General features: G+C 49.4%; 2 protein-coding genes across 2 annotated transcripts; one reads left to right on the plus strand and one right to left on the minus strand.

Annotated features, from left to right (window-relative positions):
- The first annotated feature begins 74 nt into the window (after positions 1-74).
- On the plus strand, positions 75-8,524 carry GPN2 (GPN-loop GTPase 2). The gene is made up of 5 exons (XM_012645960.1): positions 75-703; positions 1,265-1,421; positions 2,800-2,960; positions 4,032-4,162; positions 8,148-8,524. Exons 1-5 carry the CDS (start codon positions 293-295, stop codon positions 8,218-8,220), a joined length of 933 nt encoding a protein of 310 aa, XP_012501414.1. The 5' UTR covers positions 75-292; the 3' UTR covers positions 8,221-8,524.
- A 10,244-nt stretch (positions 8,525-18,768) lies between these two features.
- Positions 18,769-20,069, minus strand: SFN (stratifin). The gene has a single exon (XM_012645961.1). The coding sequence runs from the start codon at positions 19,997-19,999 to the stop codon at positions 19,253-19,255; it is 747 nt and encodes a 248-aa protein (XP_012501415.1). The 5' UTR covers positions 20,000-20,069; the 3' UTR covers positions 18,769-19,252.
- Positions 20,070-22,323: the final 2,254 nt, after the last annotated feature.

Raw genomic sequence — 22,323 nt, forward strand, 5'->3', positions numbered from 1 at the left:
CCCCTCAGCGCTGAGGTGCGTCTCCACCGTGGGGGCGGGACATCCTCTTTGCAGCCCGCCGCTTCCGTCGCCGTCCGGAAGTCGAGAGCTGGTATCTCAGTGCCGACCCGTTAGTTCCCCTTGGCGTACCGCGGGTTCAGGTTGTTCCACCTTAGGCGACCCCGGGCACGGCTGCTGGCCCCCAACGAAGTGCACGTCGCGGATTCCCCGCCCTCGGTCTTATCCCCACCGCGGCTGTTCGCCCTGTTTTCCGGCTGAGCTGACTTGCTCCGTTCGCATCCGCGTTCCGCCCATGGCTGGGGCCGCCCCGACCACGGCCTTCGGGCAGGCTGTGATCGGCCCGCCGGGCTCGGGGAAGACCACATATTGCTTGGGCATGAGTGAGTTCTTGCGCGCGCTGGGCCGGCGCGTGGCCGTAGTGAACTTGGACCCGGCCAACGAGGGGCTGCCGTACGAGTGCGCCGTGGACGTGGGCGAGTTGGTGGGGCTGGGCGACGTGATGGACGCGCTGCGGCTGGGGCCCAACGGCGGCCTGCTTTACTGCATGGAGTACCTGGAAGCCAACCTGGACTGGCTGCGTGCCAAGCTCGACCCCCTCCGCGGCCACTACTTCCTCTTCGACTGCCCAGGCCAGGTGGAGCTCTGCACGCATCACGGCGCCCTGCGGAGCATCTTCTCCCAAATGGCACAGTGGGACCTTAGGGTGCGTCTTGGGTTGGGCAGGCCCAATTTGCAGTTGGAGGAACTGAGACAGGGAGGACAGATGCCATGCCCCCATGTCACACAGCGAGGTAGGAGCTGAGATGCTTTGGAGTAAAACAGATGTGAGTTCGAATTCTGGCTCTGCCACTGACTCACTGTGTGGTATGGGTAAGCCAGTTCATCTCTCTGAACCTCAGTTTTCTCGTCTGTAAAATGGATATGTTAGTAGCCAACTCGAGAGTTTTGGAAGAATGGAAAGGGTTATGTAGGCAGTGGCATGGCGGTGGTGGTTGTAAGGTGGTCAAAAGTAAATGAAAGAGTGGAGTCATGCAGTGGGATTTGACCCTTTTGCCCACTGGGTGGCTCAGTGCAGTGCATCTCGTAAGAAATGCCTCATATTTCCTGGGAGAAGGAAATGAATGTGACTATTAGAAGTAGGCAGAGACTAATGGGGAAGGCTTGCACTCTGTCCTCAGTCTCCCATTCTGACAAGGGAGACATAGGCCCTGATGTTTCCTGCTTCCCCAGGCCACTCTCAACCTGTCTCTTCCTCCCCTCGCAGCTGACTGCTGTCCACCTTGTGGATTCTCACTACTGCACAGACCCAGCCAAGTTCATTTCAGTACTGTGCACCTCCCTGGCCACCATGCTGCACGTGGAGCTGCCACATGTCAACCTCCTCTCCAAGATGGACCTCATTGAGCACTATGGGAAGCTGGGTAAGAGCTCCTATTCAGGCAGGCAAGGAGTAGGACAGCAGCTGGGGCCAGAGTACAGCAGAGATCTCAGGTGAAGGAAGTTGCCTCTGGGACCATGCATGGTCTGGTGATAGCTATAGGCAGGTTCTGACTCCTACTCATTTATTTTGTGCCATTCTGTGCCAGATATTATTGTGGATTTTAGAGACAAGGGAGCTACAGTGGGTGATATGTGTTACGAAGGAGTTAAAACAAGGTGATGTGACAGTGAGTGACTGGAAGGGAGGGGAGTGAGCAATGTCTCACTGCTCTGAGGCAGTGACATCTGAGCTGACACCTGAATAGTGAGAAAGAGCCAGCCAAGGGAGGACTGTTTTAGGCAGAGGGACCAGCAGGGATAAAGGCCTTGTCTTAGTCAGTCCATGCTGCTATAACAAAAATACCAGATGGTTTAAACAACAAACATTTATTTCTCACTGTTCTGGAGGCTGGGAAGTCCAAGATCAAGGCACCAGCAGATCCAGTGTCTGGTAAGAGCCTGCTTCTGGCTTCTAGACAGATGCCTTGTGTCCTTACAGAAAAAGACCGTTGTTTAAGCCCGTGTGGCAGAGAGACATGGAGTAGGAGGCCAGGCACAAGGTAGGGAAGATAGAGGGAGAAGCAGGCTGGTATGAGTTGGGAGTTGCCTAGGGTCCCAGTGGCCAGCATTTTTTTCCTGCCAAATTAGTGTTCTCCTGAGCTAGGGACATTGTTTGCCAAATAGCATCTCTAACCACAAAGAAACCTAGAGAAGACAGCTGAAATGACCAGCACGTGAGCAGGGAGAGAGGTTGAAGTTTCCTGGGCAGAAATGGGCCAGTATAGGGAGGCGCACTTACCTGCCGTTAGTGGGAAATTGTTTATAGAATCTAGTGTGGTCTCCTCATTTTACATAAAGAAAGAACTGGCCCAGAAAAGGAAAGGGATTTACTCAAGAGGCCACCCTGCTAGAATGTAGCAGTCATTCAATTTAACCAGCATTTACAGGGTCTTACAGTGTGTGTGCCAGGTCCTGGGGTAATTATCTGACTGTGAGCTCCATGAGATGACCATGCACAGCTCTCGGTATATGTTCAGTATCATTATTTACTACCATTGACCAAGCACTTCTCTGTACCAGGCACTGGGGTTTATAGCATTTAATCTTCACAACAGTTCCATGAGATAGATACCGGCCCATATAGCTAGTAAATGGCAGAGCCAGCAGGTGAAAGCAACTATTTTCCTTCTTAGTTACTTCATTTTGCTCTGTTAACAAATATTTGAGTGAATGAAGACAAAACAGAAAGAAAATATGGTCCCAGTCCTCAGGTCTTTAGCCTGATGCTAGCTGCTCCTGAACACTGGTTTCTCTCCTTAGCCTTCAACTTGGACTACTACACAGAGGTCCTGGACCTCTCCTACCTACTTGATCACCTGGCATCTGACCCTTTCTTCCGCCACTACCGCCAGCTCAATGAGAAACTGGTGCAGCTCATTGAAGACTATAGCCTAGTCTCCTTCATCCCTCTGAACATCCAGGTACTGGGGACTAAGAGGTCTCTTTCCTTTGGCTATAGGCTCTGACAGTGCCTGGGACTCACCAAGCTAAGGACACAAGAAGTTTTGAAAACTTACGATGGTCTTTTTTCTGTATCTCACTGTCATTGGGTTCCCTTGGTTTCAGGCCCAGGGCCTATGGTAGGAAGGATTCCAGTAAAGAGGGTGGACTGAACTTTTGCCCTGTCTATGCTGTATCTATCTATCCTGTATCTTTAGGCCCTCTCTACATGTGTTCCTTCCCTCCTCAGTGAAAATGAATGAGTTCAGAAAGTCATCAGCAAGGGACTTGACCAGGACCAGAAACAAGTCTCTTAGGCCCATTCAACTGGGCAACTGCCTGTTAACTTTGCAATGTGGTACCTAACCTCTGTGCCACTCACCTCACACCCTGCAAAAATAACCTAGGAAACACACGGGTGCATACTAGATTTTTTTCTGCATGGGTGGACTTGAGCTAACTTATCTCTCCCTTTCTAATGCCACACTTTTCTTCTTTAATAGGAGGTGAACTCTATAATATTAATAATAACAACTGCTACTTATTTATGGCTTTCTTTGCTGGGCACTGTGCTAAGGACTGTACATGAATTACTTTGATCTGTCCTTCCCACCATGTGATATATGAGTTATTTTTATCATTGTATGTGGATGAGGAAACAGTTATAGGTTAAATAACACACATATTTATTGGTTGCCTACTTGAGAGTAGTACTGTGCCAGGCACTGGGGACGTTGACAAATGAGTCCCTGACCTTAAGGGGTGCCTGGTTGAATAGGGAGGCAGATTGTAATAAGCATTTATAAGATGGTAGAAATACCATCTGCAATAGGGATAAACCCAGAGGACTATGGGTGTTCATAGAGGAGCTTATCTGGTCTAATCTGGGTGGTCAGGAAAGATGGGATTTAGCCAGGCTTCTGGAGACATGTAGAATTCCAGGCCAAGGAAGCTACATTTACAGAGAGATGGAGGAGGGTGTATTTAGAGATTGCAAGCAGTTCTACACACCTCTCTTTCACTCACAGAGCTGTTCTCTCTTCCCTGCTCAGGACAAGGAGAGCATTCAACGAGTCCTGCAGGCTGTGGATAAAGCCAATGGCTACTGTTTTGGGGTCCAAGAGCAGCAAAGTCTGGAGGCTATGATGTCTGCTGCAGTGGGAGCGGACTTCCATTTCTCCTCGTATCCTTGCTCTCTAGCCTAACCTGCTTTCTGGTCATAACCAAGAGGGCGAGACATCGGGCTCAGGAATGGCCACAGGCTGTGCAGTCACCACTGTTGTGGATGACTGATTTCATACTGACCTAGCTGGACGCCCTGGTGACCGTCTTTCCTTTGCAAAGGCTAGTCCCTTAGAAGGCTTCAGGGTTGGTTGTACTGACAAGGGAGGATATCAATCAGCAGAAACAACAAATACAAAGGCCCAGAAATAGGAGGGCATTGGTCACTGGGAGAAATGCAAGAAGTTCAGTCTGCTAGGTGTGTTGCATGTGAAGGGGCGTGGGGGCGGTAGTCAGGGCCCTGCTAAGGAGTGTGGACTTCAGCTCATGGTGGGAACCAGTGTTCAGTGAGTCCTGTTGACAGGATATGGCATGATCAGATGTGCATCTGAGAGAAGCCCCTGCAAGTGCAGAAAATGCATTTAAGGGATATGATTGGGAGCGGGAGAGTTTTTTAGTCTTGCTGGGTGAGAAAGGATGAAACATTTGTGAGAATAGGAAGAAGGGTGTAGATTGGAAAAATTTTAAGGAGATCAACTACAAGAGTCAGTGACTGAATGGTTATGGGATAGATGGAACAGAACTTAGCCTCCAAGGTCTCTGGCTTAGACAGTGGGATGGGTGGTCATGCTAGTCACTGAGGCACGAAAAGGAGGGGGCAGGTTTGTCACATGGATGAAAGGAATGGAAGCCAACAGATGTGCTGTGTTTGAGGGGGCCATGGGACATCCAGAACTGTCCAAGCAGCAGCTAGACTCTTTGGAGCTGGGTTAGTGACCAGTGAGGGTGGAGCCAACGTCATGGGTGGGTGTCTGTCAGATCACAGAGGCCATGTGTGAAGCAGGACAGGGAAGTCCAGGCTCGGCTGATGTTCTCAGAGATTCAGTGTCCACACAGGATACTGAAGACAAGGGGGCTCCAGGTTCCTTGGGTATGGAGGGAAATAATTCCAGCCAACACATATTGATTGGTGTCAGGCCCTTTCATGTGGGAAACAAAGCTCCTAGGGGACAGATGAGTTATAAATGATGGCAGTAGAGTGTGCAGTTCCTGGTGAAGGGACCAAGGAGCTGCCTCACACCTGGCATTTTTGTTGACAGATTCAACTTTATGTGCTCAGCAAAAGAGGGGAGGAGCAATTTAAATAGTGTTGTAATATTTTGCACATTGTACAGACTTAGGATGGTTTGACTTTACAATGGTGCGAGAGCGATACGTGTTCGGTAGAACCCATACTTCAAGTATCCGTACAACCATTCTGTTTTTTACTTTCAGTTTAGTATTCAGTAAATTACATGAGGTGCTCAACACTTTGTTATAAAACAGGCTTTGTGTCAGGTGATTTTGCCCAGCTAATGTAAGTGTTCTGAGCATGTTTAAGATAAGTTAGGCTAAGCTATGATGTTGGGTAAGTGAGGCATATTAAATGCATTTTCAACTCGTGTATTTATCCGGATGTAACCCCATGATGAGCAGAGGAGCATCTGTATATTACTGTATACATTCATGCATATCATATAGGATTCTATTCACAAAACCATGTGTACTACATTTAACAAATGATTTAAGGAATTTTCAAGGGTATTTTTTTTTTTTGAGACAGAATCTCACTTTGTTGCCCGGGCTAGAGTGCCGTGGCGTCAGCCTAGCTCACAGCAACCTCAAACTCCTGGGCTCAAGCGATCCTACTGCCTCAGCCTCCCAAGTAGCTGGGACTACAGGCATGCGCCACCATGCCCGGCTAATTTTTTCTATATTTTTTTTTAGCTGTCCAATTAATTTCTTTCTATTTTTGGTAGAGACGGGGTCTCGCTCTTGCTCAGGCTGGTCTCAAACTCCTGAGCTCAAACAATCCGCCCGCCTCCCGCCTCCCAGAGTGCTAGGATTACGGGCGTGAGCCACCGTGCCCGGCCTTTCAAGGGTATTTTTAACCATATACATTTGTGCTGATTTTAGATTCTGCCCCCATCCTAACCCCTTAAGGTTCAGTAGGGAGTGGTACAAAAAAGGGAGTGGTCAGCAGCACTGAGGAGTGGGCAGATAAGGAAAGATTCATGGAGGCATGGCATTTGAGTTGCATCATCTCAAAGTGAGGGCTAGCCAGGCTGCTGAAGAAAAAAAGGGAATTCAAGTCAAAGAGAATAGTATATGCAAAAGCCTGGGGGTTCAAGGTTGAGACAGTTTGTTGTTGAGACAAGATTGTTGAATCTTCAATTTTAACAGCGAATGTCGGGACGGGCGCGGTGGCTCACGCCTATAATCCTAGCACTCTGGGAGGCCGAGGCGGGCGGATCGTTTGATCTCAGGAGTTCGAGACCAGCCTGAGCAAGAGCGAGACCCCGTCTCTACCAAAAATAGAAAGAAATTAATTGGACAGCTAAAAATATATATATAAAAAAAAATTAGCTGGGCATGGTGGTGCATGCCTGTAGTCCCAGCTACTCGGGAGGCTGAGGCAGTAGAATTGCTTGAGCCCAGGAGTCTGAGGTTGCTGTGAGCTAGGCTGACGCCACAGCACTCACTCTAGCCCGGGCAACAAAGTGAGACTCTGTCTCAAGCTCGAACCTTCATAGGCAACACTTCTAGCTAAACCTTGTTAGTGTTTTATTTTCATTGTGTTTATTTATGATTTTGTTCTATTTTGGCAAATGTTAACTAGTTTTCCATTTATAGTAGTGATTAAAAGTTTACTTCAAAAATGAAATTATTTATATAAAATGAATCGTTTAAAGAAAAATATTAAGTATATAATATGACAGTTGCAGGTAGAATGACATGACTTGTGGGCAGGGCAGGGCTTCTGACTGGGGAGCAGCAATAGGGCCAGACGGGTGGGCAGGTAGAACACGGGGTTTCGTGTGCCCTGCTCAGGGATGTGGGCTTCAGGCCAGAGACAAGCAAGATGATTCCACTGATCCTGAGTGATCCTTCAGGCTCACTTACACAGAAACAAGGCCGTTATCTCCTGAGGAGAAGTGAAGAGGAATGGGGGCACAGGTTCAGAAAGAGTTTGAGTAGGGGTGAGATGGATTTTGATCGATGGATACATGAGGGATAGTAAAGAAAGCTCTGTAACCCAAACATCATATGGTGGGCTAAGTACTCCACTTGCAGGGTCATTTAATCCTCATTCCAATCCCTTTTATAGGTGAGGCAAACAGGGCCCTGAAAGTGACAGGCCCAAGGTCTCCCTGGGTGTAGAATCTCAATTTCTGACATTGGAATCATCTAGTAGCACAAGCAGTGGTATCCCAACATGGCCAGCCTAGCTCTGGCCAACCCCCATCTCCTAGTCAGACCTCATACCCAGACATCAGGCCGGCCAGCCTCACAGGACTCCATCAGCAGTGTCACTGTCCTTTCCTTTGTGAATCTGACTTGTGTCCTTCCAGCTCCATTTTCCTGCTGTCCTGGAGAATGAGAGGAGGTACTCTACGACCCAAGAAGAAATTTTTCATTTTCTTTGAGCTTCCCTCCCTTCGTAGAAAAAGAGAAGTCACAACATTAATTGAGCACCTACTGTGTGCCAGGTGCCATGCTAGGCATTTGATTGATATTCATTGTCTCATTTGATCCTCACAATTCTCAATATTTTATGTTCAAGGAAAAGGAAGTGGCAGATTCAGAATTTGAACCCCCTTGGTCTGACTCCAGAACATGTGCTATAATAAAGCTGGAAGGTTAGCACTCTTCTGGTTCTTGGATCCTCAGCAACGTGGGGAAGAGGCAAATATAGGAGCATTTGGATCTGGGTGCTTTTGAAGGCTTCTGATACCCATTTGGTCCCTGTTGCCTATGGCCTGAAGCTATAATTACGAGGAAGAGAGAGGGATGGAAGGAATTTGCCAGACATCATTGGAGGGTAGGCATCAGTAGAGGTCAGATCCTGCCCAGACCAGTTCCCCATCCTTTGCCTATGATATCAGCCTTGACACGCCCTCCCTCAGCACGCTGGGCATCCAGGAGAAGTACTTGGCCCCCTCGGACCAGTCAGTGGAGCAAGAAGCCATGCAGCTATAGCAGCAAGCTGGGCCCTGGAGAGCAGGATTCATAACCCGGCAGTGGGGAAAGTGGAGGCTTCTCGGCAAGCAGCAGACAGCTTAGCAAGCTGCAGACCCAAGAGCAAGTCCAGCCAGAGCTGGGAAGCTGGCAAGGGGACACCCAGCCCCGCAAAGGACTTCTGGCCAACAAGCCAGACATGGCACCAAGCAGAGCACCTACCACAGCCTCTGTGGTGCCCATGAACTCTGGGCCCTGCCACCAGGATTTGAGCTCTGGTCCCACTCAGGCTGTGAGCTCTGAGTTTATGAGAGTTTATTTTCTACTTTTTATGGCTTCCAAACTTCTTCAATCCTCCAGGTCCAGGGGATTGGGGCAGAACAAGGGAATGTCACCTTCCCTCGCAAGAGTCCTGTTTCTTCATGCAGGTCAGTGCTTCTCCAAAGCACAGGATCCATCATACTAGAGGATTGACAAGCAATCTCCAATTGTTTAGTTTTGGTTTTTATTTTTTTAGGGATGTTCTTGCTGTGTTGCCCAGGCTGGATTTGAACTCCTGGGCTCAAACGAACCTCCTGCCTACCCTCCCAAGTAAGCGGGGACTGCAGGCATGCCGCTGCACTAAGCAATATCCAGTTTTAACAGTGAACCTCAAGCTCAAGCCCTCATAGGCAACACTTCTAGCTAGACCTTATTAATGTTTTAGTTTCTTTGTATTTATTTTATGCTTTTGTTCTATTTTTGGTATTAACTAGTTTTCCATTTACAGTAGTGATTAAAAATTTACTTCAAAAATGAAATTTAGGGCCGGGTGCAGTGGCTCACGCCTGTAATCCTAGCACTCTGGGAGGCTGAGGCGGGCGGATTGTTTGAGCTCAGGAGTTCAAGACCAGCCTGAGCAAGAGCGAGACCCCGTCTCTACTAAAAAAAAAAATAGAAAGAAATGATCTGGACAACTAAAAATATATGGAAAAAATTAGCCGGGCATGGTGGCGCATGCCTGTAGTCCCAGCTACTCGGGAGGCTAAGGCAGAAGGATCACTTGAGCCCAGGAGTTTGAGGTTGCTGTGAGCTAGGATGACGCCACGGCACTCACTCTAGCCAGGGCAACAGAGCGAGACTCTGTTTCAAAAAAAAAAAAAAAATGAAATTTATACAAAGTGAGTTGTTTAGGGAAATACATTAAGTATATAATATGACAGTTGTTATGAGGTTGTGGCAAAAATCAAAATGGCTTAAAGTTGGGAAATACTGGTGTTTGGCTTACTTTGTTCTTGCAGCTGGTCAAATGCAGTTCGTGTTTTCAACCAGTAGGTGGCGTCCCAGACTTATTTTTTACAGGTGTAATCTGGCAGCAGAAGCGGAGGGACTGATGGCCTGGGAAAGACTGTTGTGCCACAAGTCCTATTTGCAGACATTCCAGCCTTTTAACACATGTGAAGGGCTTAGCATTTTGCAAAGTGCTTCCACACACATCCTCATTAGAGATAGACAAGATGGGGACTGTTACTAAGCCATTACTCTTTTTACAATGAGGAACCAGAAAGATGAGGAGTTGAACTTTGGTCAGCCTGACTCTCTCATAGCCCACTTTGCTGAGTGAATTGTCAGTGTCCCTCCCTTGGTATACTTACCGGTAAAGAGTCACAGCCCTTCTCCCACAGGATTTGTAGCCAATCAGGAGAAAGAATTTAGGCACTTGAAAAGTGTTATTACTGAATCATAAATCAAAGGAAAGATAGGTCACTGATGGTTTGGCAGTCTGTGAATTCGGTTTAGGAAAATCTGTTCTGAAACAGCATTGAAATAGGGGTGACCGAGCTTTGCTTTCCGGTTTTGGCAGCCAGAGCTGAAGGCAGAAGAGTAAGGGGCTATGAGGAGGCTACTGTGGCTGGAACAGTATGAAAGCAGCTGACCGCAGCTCCCACGCCTGGCTGCATAGGGGATAATAACTGGGTGCTGCTTCCCAGCCTCTTTCATCTGAGGAGTTCAAAGCACCTCACCCCTATTAACACCCTGCACAGTAGGTGGGGAGTATCAACAGAGCGAGCCAGGGAAACTGAGGCCAGGAGGCACAGCCCAGGGCTGGCTGTGAGTCACCTGTGGGTCCTGGAGCCCAGGAATTCTGACGCCCAGGCTGCTGGACAATTTCTTGAGGGCATAAGGGTAGGTGCTATGTTTTTGAAAACAGTACCGATAGCTGTGGTCATGGGTTTTGATGCTTACCCGTCACAAAAGGCCCAGTTCTCACTGAAACAAACCAAGTGTGGGGGCTGGAAGGCGTCATTTAGAGCTTTATGGCCTCGTATCCAAGCACCCTCAGCATTTACTCTCTACAGTCATGGAGCGGAGAGGGATGGAAATAATCCAGAACTTTATTTTCTGGCCTTGATGTGACAGCATAGGTATTTTCTTCCCCAATAAATGTCGCTTCTGTCTACCTCCGACTGGTAGCAAAATAATTTTGTTCTGCATACACTGTGGTGATGGGGAGGGGATAGCACAATGCAGAAAGGGAGAGATGTCTGGGTTCCACATGTGGCCCATTTGGTGTGAAATGTGTAGGGTAGGAGAGACCATCCTCCAGTATGGCTGGCACATAGCAGTCATCCTTAAAATTATTTTTTTCTTTCCTGATAAAAATAGAAAAGTGGGCTGGGCATGGTGGCTCACACCTATAATCCCAGCATTTTGGGAGGCCAAGGTGGGAAGATTGCTTTAGCTCAGGAGTTTGAGACCAGCTTGAGTGACATAGCTAGACCCTGTGCCTACAAAAAATACAAAAACTAGCTAAGGGTGGTAGCTCGTGCCATGGTCCCAGCTAGTTGGGAGGCTGAGGCGAGAGAATTGCTTGGGCCCAGGAGTTTGAGGTTGCAGTGAGGTATGACAGCACCACTGCACTCCAGCCTGGGAGACAGAGCAAGACCTTATTTAAAAAAAAACCTTACAGTAAAAACTTCGAAAAGAGAAAAGAAGTCACCCAGAATCCCATAACAGAAATAATTATTAATATTTATAATAAATTTTCTATTCAAATGTATAAATATATTTTGTGTATCTTTCAGTCTTATTTTTCTATACCTACATGGGGTGGAGATCACATTTATATAAGTGGAATATTTTATAATTGTTTTATATCCTGCTTTGTTCAGTTAACACTATCCCATGTAATTAAAAATATGTAAAAACCTTTGTAACGTCTACGTAGTAATTAATATTCCATGGTATGGCTATAACATTGTTTACCTATCCTCCCATGGTTAGCCTACAAATCATTACCAATTTTTTGCTATTGTAAATAGTGCTGATATTAACATTTTTGTACCCAAATCCTTGAGTCTCTGGTTTTCAACTTATGATAAAGTCCTAGAAATGAAATAGCTGACTTTTCCCAGGTTCTGGATTCATACTGCTGAAATGTTTTCCCAAAAAGTGCCACTTTACATCTCACAGATAGTGTCTGAAATTGTTCTTCTTACCTCCAGACCTCACTTGACAATTGTAAACAACTTGTGGAGGGAGGAACCCCTCTCTGAGTGCCTCAGAAGGGACCTTCCTGATCATCCCTGCTAACTAATCACTGACATTAGGACATATGCATTTCTTGGTTCTGAATTGGGGACTCTAACAATTGGAAGATAGCGTGGATTTGGAAGAACTTAACCAGGGACCACAGGTAAGTGGAAAGGCTTCTAGCCAAACAAAGTGGCTTAGGAATGAGAGTAAGGCCCCAAAGCCCACAGAGCTGAAGCATACCCAGTCTGCCTGGATTAGCAAAATGCTCCCCCAGAGTTGGCCAAGCATAGGAAGTCTGATCCCGTTAGGATCTGTGGGAAGGAGAAAGGGAAGGTAGATTTGAGGGATTTTCTGTCCTTTTCTCAAGAATCCTGAGAAGGGGAGAGGGTGGCTTCAGACCCACCCCAGCACTACTAAGGCCCATGCCAATTTTGGAAGCAGTGAGGCGGCTCAACCCAGAATCCTGGAGGGAACGGCTCAAGTAAGCAGTAGCTGCCCTCCTCTCCCTTCCCTTTTCTTCTCTCTTATCCCTGGCTATTGAGCCAGCCTGGACTGGGCTGCTTACTTCCTCTTCCTGTCCCATTTAGAAGGAAGAGTCTCAGGTTAGCACCTTCCTCCCTGGTATCAGGCCTGCCAAGGATGGGGGAAGCCATGTGCCACATTTCCAACCTATTGTATCTGCCTTTTCCAGCCCCAGAAGCCCAGATGTCCAGGTGGGCCAACACTGAGGGTTGTGAGGGGATGGGCTGTGGGTTTGGGGCCCAACTGAGGTGAAAAAAGATGAGTACTGGGGCCGGGGGCGGTGCCTCACGCCTGTAATCCTAGCACTCTGGGAGGCCTAGGCGGGCGGATTGTTTGAGCTCAGGAGTTCGAAACCAGCCTGAGCAAGAGCGAGACCCTGTCTCTACTAAAAATAGAAAGAAATTAATCAGACAACTAAAAAAAATATATAGAAAAAATTAGCCGGGCATGGTGGCTCATGCCTGTAGTCCCAGCTACTCGGGAGGCTGAGGCAGAAGGATCGCTTGAGCCCAGGAGTTTGAGGTTGCTGTGAGCTAGGCTGACGCCACGGGACTCTAGCCCGGGCAACACAGTGAGACTTTGTCTCAAAAAAAAAAAAAAATAGTACTGGCAAAATGCTCTGCAGAGAATACATAGCAAGGGTTTAATTTTTTTCTCTTCGTTCCAAAACCCTGAAGCAATTGTGGAGGAGGGAGATGAGAAGCCTCATCAGAGCCATGCTACATGAACATAAAATCTACAGCAGTGTGCTTGCTATGTAAATTCAGCTAAAAGAAATGTCCCACACTGCTTCCCTTTGCACTGGACTGTCACCTTTAAGTTCTTCCTATATATTAATCCTGGATCCTCCACATTGTGGAGTCACAAAAACATCAAAGAAGGGAAATTGGGACATAGGTTAAGATTTCCCCTAACTCATAACTCATATCAGAGGTCACGTAATCTTTTTTTGTTTGTTTGTTTTTTTGAGACAGAGTCTCATTCTGTTGCCCGGGCTAGAGTGCCGTAGCGTTGACCTAGCTCACAGCAACCTCAAACTCCTGGGCTCAAGCGATCCTCCTGCCTCAGCCTCCTGGGTAGCTGGGACTACAGGCATGTGCCACTGTGCCCGGCTAATTTTTTCTATTTTTAGTTGTTTGGCTAATTTCTTTCTATTTATAGTAGAGACGGAGTCTCACTCTTGCTCAGGCTGGTCTCGAACTCCTGAGCTCAAACAATCCGCCCGCCTCAGCCTCCCAGAGTGCTAGGATTACAGGCGTGAGCTACGTAATCTTTTTTGAGCTAAAAATCAGCCCCCTCTATAGTCAGACAAGGAAATTTCAGATTAGCTTTACTGTGCAGGAGGAAAGGGAGAAAATGTCTTCCTCCCTCCCTCCCTTCTTTCTACAACTATTTACTGAATACCATAATCTGATATATTAAGTGCTGTACATAGCCACAGATTTTATTAAAGACTCCATGCTTCTCAGAGTCCCTCTTTTATTTCCAGACAAAGAGTTAAATTTCCCAGAGAGCTGTAAGGAAAAGATTGGGTGGAGATGAGAGATGAATCAGCCTCTGACACCCCCAGGGTGACATACCTGTCTGCTGCCCCCACAGACATTCTTGGCTCCTGACTCAGTGGCTAGGTGGGGCTAGGGGGGTACTGAGGGGAGGGGACCTTTCCTGCAGAAACCTGCCTCCACCTTCCCCCCACCCCCCCACACACAGCTGGGATGGAGGATGGATCCTCTGAACAGGGTAAAAAATTTAAAGGAAAAAAGAGCGGAACCAGGTTAAAGAAACCTAAACTTGGTTGGTCCAAGTGTGGTGGTGTTTACAACTAATTGATCACAACCAGTTACAGATTCCTTTGTTCCTTCTCCACTCCCACTGCCTCCCTTGACCAGCCTTTAAAAGAAAAAAAATAATTTGAAAAAAAAGAAAAACCTAAACTTGGTGAGCAAGCCAGGAAATTGGTCTGCTTCAGTCTTTTTCTCGTTTAAGATAATTCCTTTATCCCAGGTGGGGCTAGGGTGGAGTCAGGTTGAAAGTAGGGTAAAAAGAAGGCTTTCTTGATTCTTAGAAAGTCCAAGATAGGAGCAGGGCAACACAGCATAATGGTTCTTTTCAAAATTATTTTTAACTCATGAAACTCCAATATATAAAATAGACATATATGTGGTTATTTTTGCCAGTGTGTAGAAACAGGGGAAACCCTGACCACTGGACTCCTGCCCTGTGGCAGCTTCTGGGGAACCCTGTGAACTCAGTTTGAAAATAGCTATTGTAGTTTAAAAATCATGGATCTTAGAGTGGGACTCCATTCCACTCCCCAGCACATAGTAGTTGTATAACCTTTGTGATTAGGTTATTTACCAGCAGCTCTGAGCCTCAGTCTCTTCATTTGCAAAACAAGGGCAATAATAAGTATTGCTGTGAGGATTAAGGCATGAAACTGTCTGGCATACAGTTGTCCTGCCAGCTGCTGCTACTACTGTACTCTGTTCTCTACAAAGAAGCAGGAGTGGGACACTTGATCAGAAGAGCGATCTTGGTGAAAGCCTCTGAAATTAGGAGGTTTTCCCGAAAAGGCACTGGACATTTGGACATTGGATGTGTGTGTGGTGGTGGCAGGGAGGAAGAAGCCACAGCAGCCTGCCTGACCCCAATGCCTCACCCTCCCTAGGGTGCCTGGTTGTTTCTGAGAAGAAAGTCTCAGCCTCCATCACCCACTCCTGTGGATCTTCGGAGCCAATTTGGACTTTGCCTTCCAAAGTAACTATACATAAGAGAAGAGCAGATACCTTTTCTAGAGAATTTCCCGTTGCAGATTTTCCCCATACTACTTAAATTTTGGAAAGGAGAAGATCTTTGCAAGCCCTGGGCCTCCTTTCCTGAGGGATAATCTGTCAGTGTAGCAAGATAGGACTGGGGTTGCTCAAATCAGTGTGAGCCCATCTCTGTCTAGACAGCCCTTCCTCATCCCAGGACCAGCTGTATTTCCGTTTCTGTAAGAGGATCTGGCACTAAACCTGGTTTCCAGGCATTCGGAAGGATGGTTTTAAACCTAAGATCTGAGCACATTCTGGTACACAAAACCTTGCTGGAGTCATGGTGGGAAGAAAGGAGGAATAATGGGACAAAGTTACCAATCTTAGGGAGCTCTCTGAGGGGATAAGAAATAAACCCAGGCCGGGTGTGCTGGCTCATGCCTATAATCCTAGCACTCTGGGAGGCCGAGGCGGGAGGATCGCTTGAGCTCAGGAGTTTGAGACCAGCCTGAGCAAGAGTGAGACCCCATCTCACTAAAAAATTAGCTGAGTGTGGTGGTGCGCGCCTGTCTTTAATCCTAGCTACTTGGGAGGCTGAGCACGAGGATTACTTGAGCCCAGGAGTTTGAGGTTGCTGTGAGCTAGGCTGATGCCACAGCACTCTAGCCCAGGCAACCGAGTGAGACTGTCTAAAAAAAAAATAGAAACAAAGAAAGAAAGAAACCCAGGACATAGCTACAAACCCAGAGGTAGAATCAAGTAGATAAGAAATCAGAACTGAGTAAATGCACCTACATAAATGTAAGGGGTTGGTAAAATAGCATATCCAAAGTGCTATATGTGTGTCAAAGGGAGAGGAGAGGTGGCTAGTCAAGTTTTGACCTGAAGATGGGCTTTGAAATTTGGAAAGATTAAAAGAACATGATCAACTAGAGGGGACAATGGGAAAGGGAGAATGGTCACCAAGAAATTTCCAATGGAACTTGGCATTCTTAACTGCTTTGCCTTCTGAGACATATTTTTAAATGGAGCTAAAATTCACATACTATAAAATTCATCCTTCTAAAGTGTACAATTCAGTGGTTTTTAGTATATTGACAAAGTTGTACAGCTATCACTATTTAAATCCAGAACATTTCATTGCCCCAGAAGAAACTCTGTACCCATTAGCAGTGGGACTGAAATTTTTTGAATGTCAAATCTAGGCCAGGAAAAATGGCAAGAAATCCTGAGAGATATATTTTTTTTCAGATTTAAAAAAAAATATGTCATGGACAAAAGGTCTGAGACCCTACCAGGCATGGTGGCTCACACTTATAATCCCAGCACTTTGGGAGGCTGAGGCAGGAGGATTGTTTGAGGCTAGGAGTTCAAGACCAGCCTGGGCAACGTAGTAAGACCCTGTCTCTACAAAAAATACAAAAGTTAGCCCGGCATGGTGTTGTGCGCCTATAGTCCCAGCTACTTGGGAGGCTGAGACAGAAAGATTGCGTGAGCCCAGCAGTTTGAGGTTGCAGTGAGCTATGATGACACCAGTGCATTCCAGCCTGGGCAACGGAGCAAGACCCTGTCTCAAAAAAACAAAAACAAAAAAGTTCTGGACCCCTGTGGTCAGAAGCTGGTGCCTAATATGTACAACTATTATGTACTGATAAAAATAAAAAATACAAATAAGCTGGTGCCTAAGCCAGCTCACATGTAGCCCTAGTAAGCATTTGATTTAGTGATCTTCAATCCACAGCATCTGCTTTTAAAATCCTTCAGCTCCAACACACTACCTGGGGTAGCTCATTTCTTCTCATATGGGGCAACCATGAGTGTGCAGAGCCAACAGACAAAAGTCAGAGGCTGAGAGAAAAGAAAAGTTCCTTTCCCAGGACCTACCCCACTAAGAGAAAGTCACCAGACCTGTTGGGTAAGAGAAACCAGGTCACCTCCAGAGCTGACAGGAGTCACTTGCCCTCGCCTAGAGTCTCTCTGGTTTGGATCCCTGAAACCTGACACACTTCCAGGAAAGGAGGGGAGAAGACAGGGGATCCAGAAAGCATGAGTGGCCCTGCCAACTTCCCCTGTAGAATTAGGAGCTCTGAAAAGAGTCCTTCAGTTTTGAGTCCCATGGGTGTGGCCAAACTTGGACTCCGGGGACCCTGAGGAGGCTGGACTGAGCTCCCTCAACCTTGCCAGCTGGAGGAGTGAGCACCTGAGGTGAGCCAGCATTCTCAGGTGGCCCAGCAGCCCGCAGGTCAGCCGAGGCAGTGAGGCTGCTCCTCAGGACCGGGCCTGGCTCATTATTCTGCTTTGGGCATAGAAATGCTGGCGAAATCCTAGACTTGCTGATGCTGGAAGGAATAATTAATAGCTGACATTTGCTGAGCAGGTACTATGGGCTAGTTTACGTGCATTTCTTTTCTCAAACTCCACAGCTACTCTAGGAGGAAGGCTTTTTAATCCTCCTCTTTACAAATGAGGACACAAAGGTAAGCAGGGTTGAGAGCCTTGGCCAAGGCAGGCTGGGAGTCGAACCCAGGCAGTTTGAATACAGAACCCCAAATGTTCACTCTTACGGTAGAGCCTTTAGTGCAAGCCCCTTACACAGAAGGGAAACTGAGGCCTAGGGAAGTATAATGGCTTTTCCAAGGTCGCATAGCTGGTCAGGGACACAATTCAAGCCTCTTGGCGACCGGCTCAGGGATGCCTGGACTCTGGAGAGTGGTGGGGGCATCTTGGTGGCCTTTTCCCAGCCCATGCCGCCGCTTGGCCCGGCCTGGGCTCAGCCAGGTAAGAGGATGACTCAGAGGTCGGGGACTGCATTTTGCCAACAGCCCCTCCCCGTCCTGCTACTCTGAGGGAGTCGAGCTCTCGGGCCGGGCTGGTGGCAACTTGTCAGAGTGAAACCGGGAAAGGCTGCCCCTCGGCGGGTGGCGGGAGCCCTCAGTCAGTCAGCGAATCGCCGCGCCTGCCCGGCCTGGCGGACGGCGGGAAGACTCGCGGCGCGTGTTCCGCCCCTCACTGCTCCATTGACCAGCCGGGCCCCGAGGGCGGTACCCTTGGGGGAGGGGGTGTCAACGCCCTCCCGTGATTGGGCGGGATCGGCTTCAGGCCCCGCCTTTAGTCCTGGGCGGTAAAGGCGGAACGGAGCTGGGCGGCCGCAGGTCCTGGCATGTTGCTGGCGGCTGCGAGCGGAGGCGGCGGGCTCGGCCGGCCAGACTCCCCGCGGCCCTTTTCACCCAGCTTGCTTCTCTTCCGTCAGCCTGTTTCGTTTTGTCTCCATCTCCGAACTCTGGGGGACGTTCCCCTCTCCTCAGATCTGGGCTTTTAATGGCGGCGCCATACCCTTTCCTCAGATCATACTCCCCTCCGCTGGGATCTGAGCACTTGATAAGACTTCCCCGCTTTCAAATCTGGGGTGCTCAGTGCAGCTCACTACAGCGCGTCCCTGCGGCGCTGCCCTCAGCCTCATGCCCGAGACTTCGCTGGTGTCCTGCCCCACCCCGTTGAGCTCTTCAGCCTCCCACCCCGCGTCCCCACTCACCTCTCCTCAGCGGCCTTTGCGTTCGCCTGACCCTCCCGGGACTGGCCGGGTTTCACTGGGTCCGCCCTGATGGAGAGGGCTGGACCCGGCCTCTCACCTGGAGTCAGCGGCCCGAAGTCTTGCCTGCGGGTCACTGAGCCAGCCCCAGGGGTGTCAGAGCCCTAACTAAGAGGTCCGAAGTCAGGGTCTCTAAACCATGTTACAGTCCCACTCCCAGCCCATCACCAATAACTGGAAAAGACAGGAGGAGTGTCACAGAGGAACTTTATTGAGAGAAAACATGGTCACAGCCAGCAGACATGCTTTCCCTCTGGGTCTCGGTCCTGCTCTCGCTCTCACGCACAGTCACACACGCACACACCCACGTCCAGCCCCTGCCGCATGGTCCAGTTCTCAGCCACCAGGGTGGGACACTCCTCCATTCCTAAGATCCAGAGGCTGCAGGGACAGGAGGGAGGAGAGGAGGGGGAAGAAGTGGGGTCGGGAGGAAGGGGGTGCGGAGAGCAGGGTTGGGTGGGATGATCAGGGGTTGGGAGCACTCGACAGCTGCAGGAAGAGTGGAAACCCGGTCCCAGGTGGCCTCAGCTCTGCAGGTCCTCTCCATGGGGCCCTTCTGAGCTGGGGCAGAGCCTTGGGGAGAAGGGTGGGACCTCCCACCCAGACACTAGTCCTCTCCGCAGGGTGGGGGACTGGAGTGGGCAGGGCGGGGTAGGGCAGGTGGTGGCCGGGCTCAGCTCTGGGGCTCCTCGGGAGCCTCGCCCCCCTCTTCCCCGGCGTTGTCAGCTGTCCACAGTGTCAGGTTGTCTCGCAGCAGCTGCATGATGAGGGTGCTGTCTTTGTAGGAGTCCTCGCTGAGGGTGTGCAGGTCAGCCATGGCCTCGTCAAAAGTGGTCTTGGCCAGCGAGATGGCCTCCTCGGGGCTATTGGCGATCTCGTAATGGAAGACAGAAAAGTTCAGGGCCAGGCCCAGGCGGATGGGGTTGGTGGGTGGCATCTCCTTCTTGCTGATGTCCATGGCCTCCTGGTAGGCTGCCCGGGCTGAGTCGATGATGCGCTTCTTGTCGTCCCCGGTGGCCACCTCGGCCAGGTAGCGGTAGTAGTCGCCCTTCATCTTCAGGTAGAAGACCCGGCTCTCAGCATCCCCAGCCTCCTTGATGAGGTGGCTGTCCAGCAGGCCCAGCACAGTGTCGCACACGCCCCGGAGCTCAGTCTCCACCTTCTCGCGGTACTCTCGCACCTCAGGGCCCTTGTCTTCCGAGCCCTCCTCGTTGCTCTTCTGCTCAATGCTGGACAGGACCCTCCAGCCAGCCCTCAGGCCGCCCACCACATTCTTGTAGGCCACCGAGAGCAGGTTTCGCTCTTCGCAGGAGAGCTCCTCACCCTTTTCCACAGCGCCCTTCATGAAGGCTGCCATGTCCTCATAGCGTTCGGCCTGCTCTGCCAACTTGGCCTTCTGGATCAGACTGGCTCTCTCCATGGCTCTGGGAACAGACAGCTGGGCGGCGGGCTAACTGGCTGCCTTGGGACCAATGCCGGACTCTGTGCCTCTCCTGTTCTCCGACCGCTTTTTGGCTGGGTGGCCTGGCCCAGGGAAGGGTAGGGAGGGGCAGGGGGCGGGACTGGGGCCCAGGACCTGCCTCCCTCTCCTCTTCTCCCCACACCCTTTCCGGCTCTTCCATAAAGGTAAAAGGGCTGGGATGTGGGGGTGAGTCAGCAGGATAGTCAGCAGGAGAAATCTGGGTGTGGGCCCCACCTGCACAGGCACCTTTTGGGGCTCCAGACTGCCCCCTTTCATTCAGGGCTGTCACCACATGGCTGCCTACAGTAGGAAGCTGCCCTGGTTCCTCAAAGCAGATCCTCCTTCACAGTGTCCTTCCAGGCGGTGAGGATGGCTTTAGCCACCTGGCTGCTTTAGCCTAAGCAGAGCCCATAAATGTGCAGGAACCCCACCTGGGGTTCCTAATCCAGCCAGGTGCGTTCCCCACTTGGTTCAGGTGAGATAATTCACGTTTAGGCAGGGCTATAGTTTCCCAAGAACTTTCATATCCATGATCTAATTTAATCCCCATCATGTCTCCGTGAGGAACACAGGACTATAGAGATGGGAACACCTGAGTCTCAGAGAGGGGTGAGATTTGCTGCAAGTCACATAGTTCCCAATTCCCTCTCACTTTTCCCTCTGTACCCGACTTCCTTTGGCTCTCCTCCCACTGAGGCCTCTGACCTATGAGCTCCAGGCTTTATTTGGAAGTGAGATCCAGGCTTCTTCCTGAGTCTACCTGAAGATGGTTCCATACCCGAGTCCTCACTCCCCCTCAGGGTCACCTCTGAGCTCCCAGAATGCACAGGTGGCAGCTTTCAAGGTGCCACTTCATGAAGCGTTTAACAAGCAGCCTCTGACGCTGCAGCCCAGCCTTTGTAATTAGTCACCCAGTAGGTTTATTGGACACATTTCCCATTACTGCACAATTTTCCCTTTCAAGTTGGTGGCCTGTTGCCACTTGTTTGAGGACTTATGCTCTGGCCCTTCATGCCAGGTCACCTGCCCCCTCCAAGCCACCTGCTATTCTGTATCAGCGGGGCTCATGGAGGGTGGGGGCCCAGCTTCCTAGCTGTCCCACTTTCCTGCCTGACTCAGCCTGCCCTCTGTCTGAGGCTGGGAAGCAGGCCACCTGGGTGCTCAGTCCAGTTTGGTCCCCGAGGGGGGACGCTAGCAACTTGGGGAGAGACACAGGGCTGAGAAAATGTGGTGGCAGTGACACATACCATTTTGTTTTATGGGGCAGCGAGCCCAGCTGAGTGACGCCTCCCCCTGCCTGGCTCTCAGAAGTTTCCCTGTCGCTTCCTTTTGACCATGGCCCCACCTCTGACCACTGGTAGAGGCCTCAGAGAGGAAATCTCTCTGTTGCCAACCTTCTGTCCCTGCTTGCTGGGGCCCTCTCCTCAAGTTTCATCAAGAGTTTCACCTAAGGGTGCTGGCACTGAACCTGTAAGGGTGGGTTCCTGCTATCTGCCCCGCCCTTAGCCCAAGCTTAGTTGGGGCTCGGGGTGGGGCTCCCTTTGCTGGAATCCAGCCAACCTAATCCTTGAGCCAAGATCATGTCACAGGCCTGTGTCCCCGTGGTTCCACTGAATGTCTAAACACTCACCTTGGCCTTCTGGAGGGAGGCTCTGGCCAGAACTCTAAGGACCAAAGACAAGATCCTCCCCTCTTCCACAAGGAAGAGTAGGGACGTGTCTGGGCTAATGCTACAGGGTTTCTAAGGAAGCAGAAGGGATTTGGGGCTTGATATCCCAAAGGCGTTGTTCAAATTGGAGCACTAACACAGAAAACGATGGAAAGGAACTACACTAAAATACTAACTCACAGAATGTACCTTTAGGTAGTGAGACTCCAAGTGATTTTGCTTCCTTTTGATTTTCCTATTCTTTCCAAGTTATGAATGGGGAATATGTATTATTTTCCTATGAGAGACAGAATAGCCTCGTATCTTTGGAATCAGACTGCCTGAGTTTAATTCTTACCAGCTGTTGTGGCCTTGGCCAAGGAGTTACTCTGAGTTTCAGTTCCTGTAGCTGTAAAATGGGGCTTGTTGTGAGAATTAAATGAACTAATGGAAAGCATGGGAGAGTAGATAGTAACTATTGTTACGTGAAAAAAATCCCATCAACTTTATTATTATACCATATACACACACACACAGCACTAACACAGAGCTGGGCTCTGGGAAATGAAGAATGGCTCCAAGCTAGGCCTTAGCTGTAGACCAGACCTTGCCCAGCCTGGTGTCCATGGGGGAG

This window comes from Propithecus coquereli, unplaced genomic scaffold, assembly GCF_000956105.1.
Source record: "Propithecus coquereli isolate 6110/MARCELLA unplaced genomic scaffold, Pcoq_1.0 Scaffold239, whole genome shotgun sequence".
NCBI classification, from domain to species: Eukaryota; Metazoa; Chordata; class Mammalia; order Primates; family Indriidae; genus Propithecus; species Propithecus coquereli.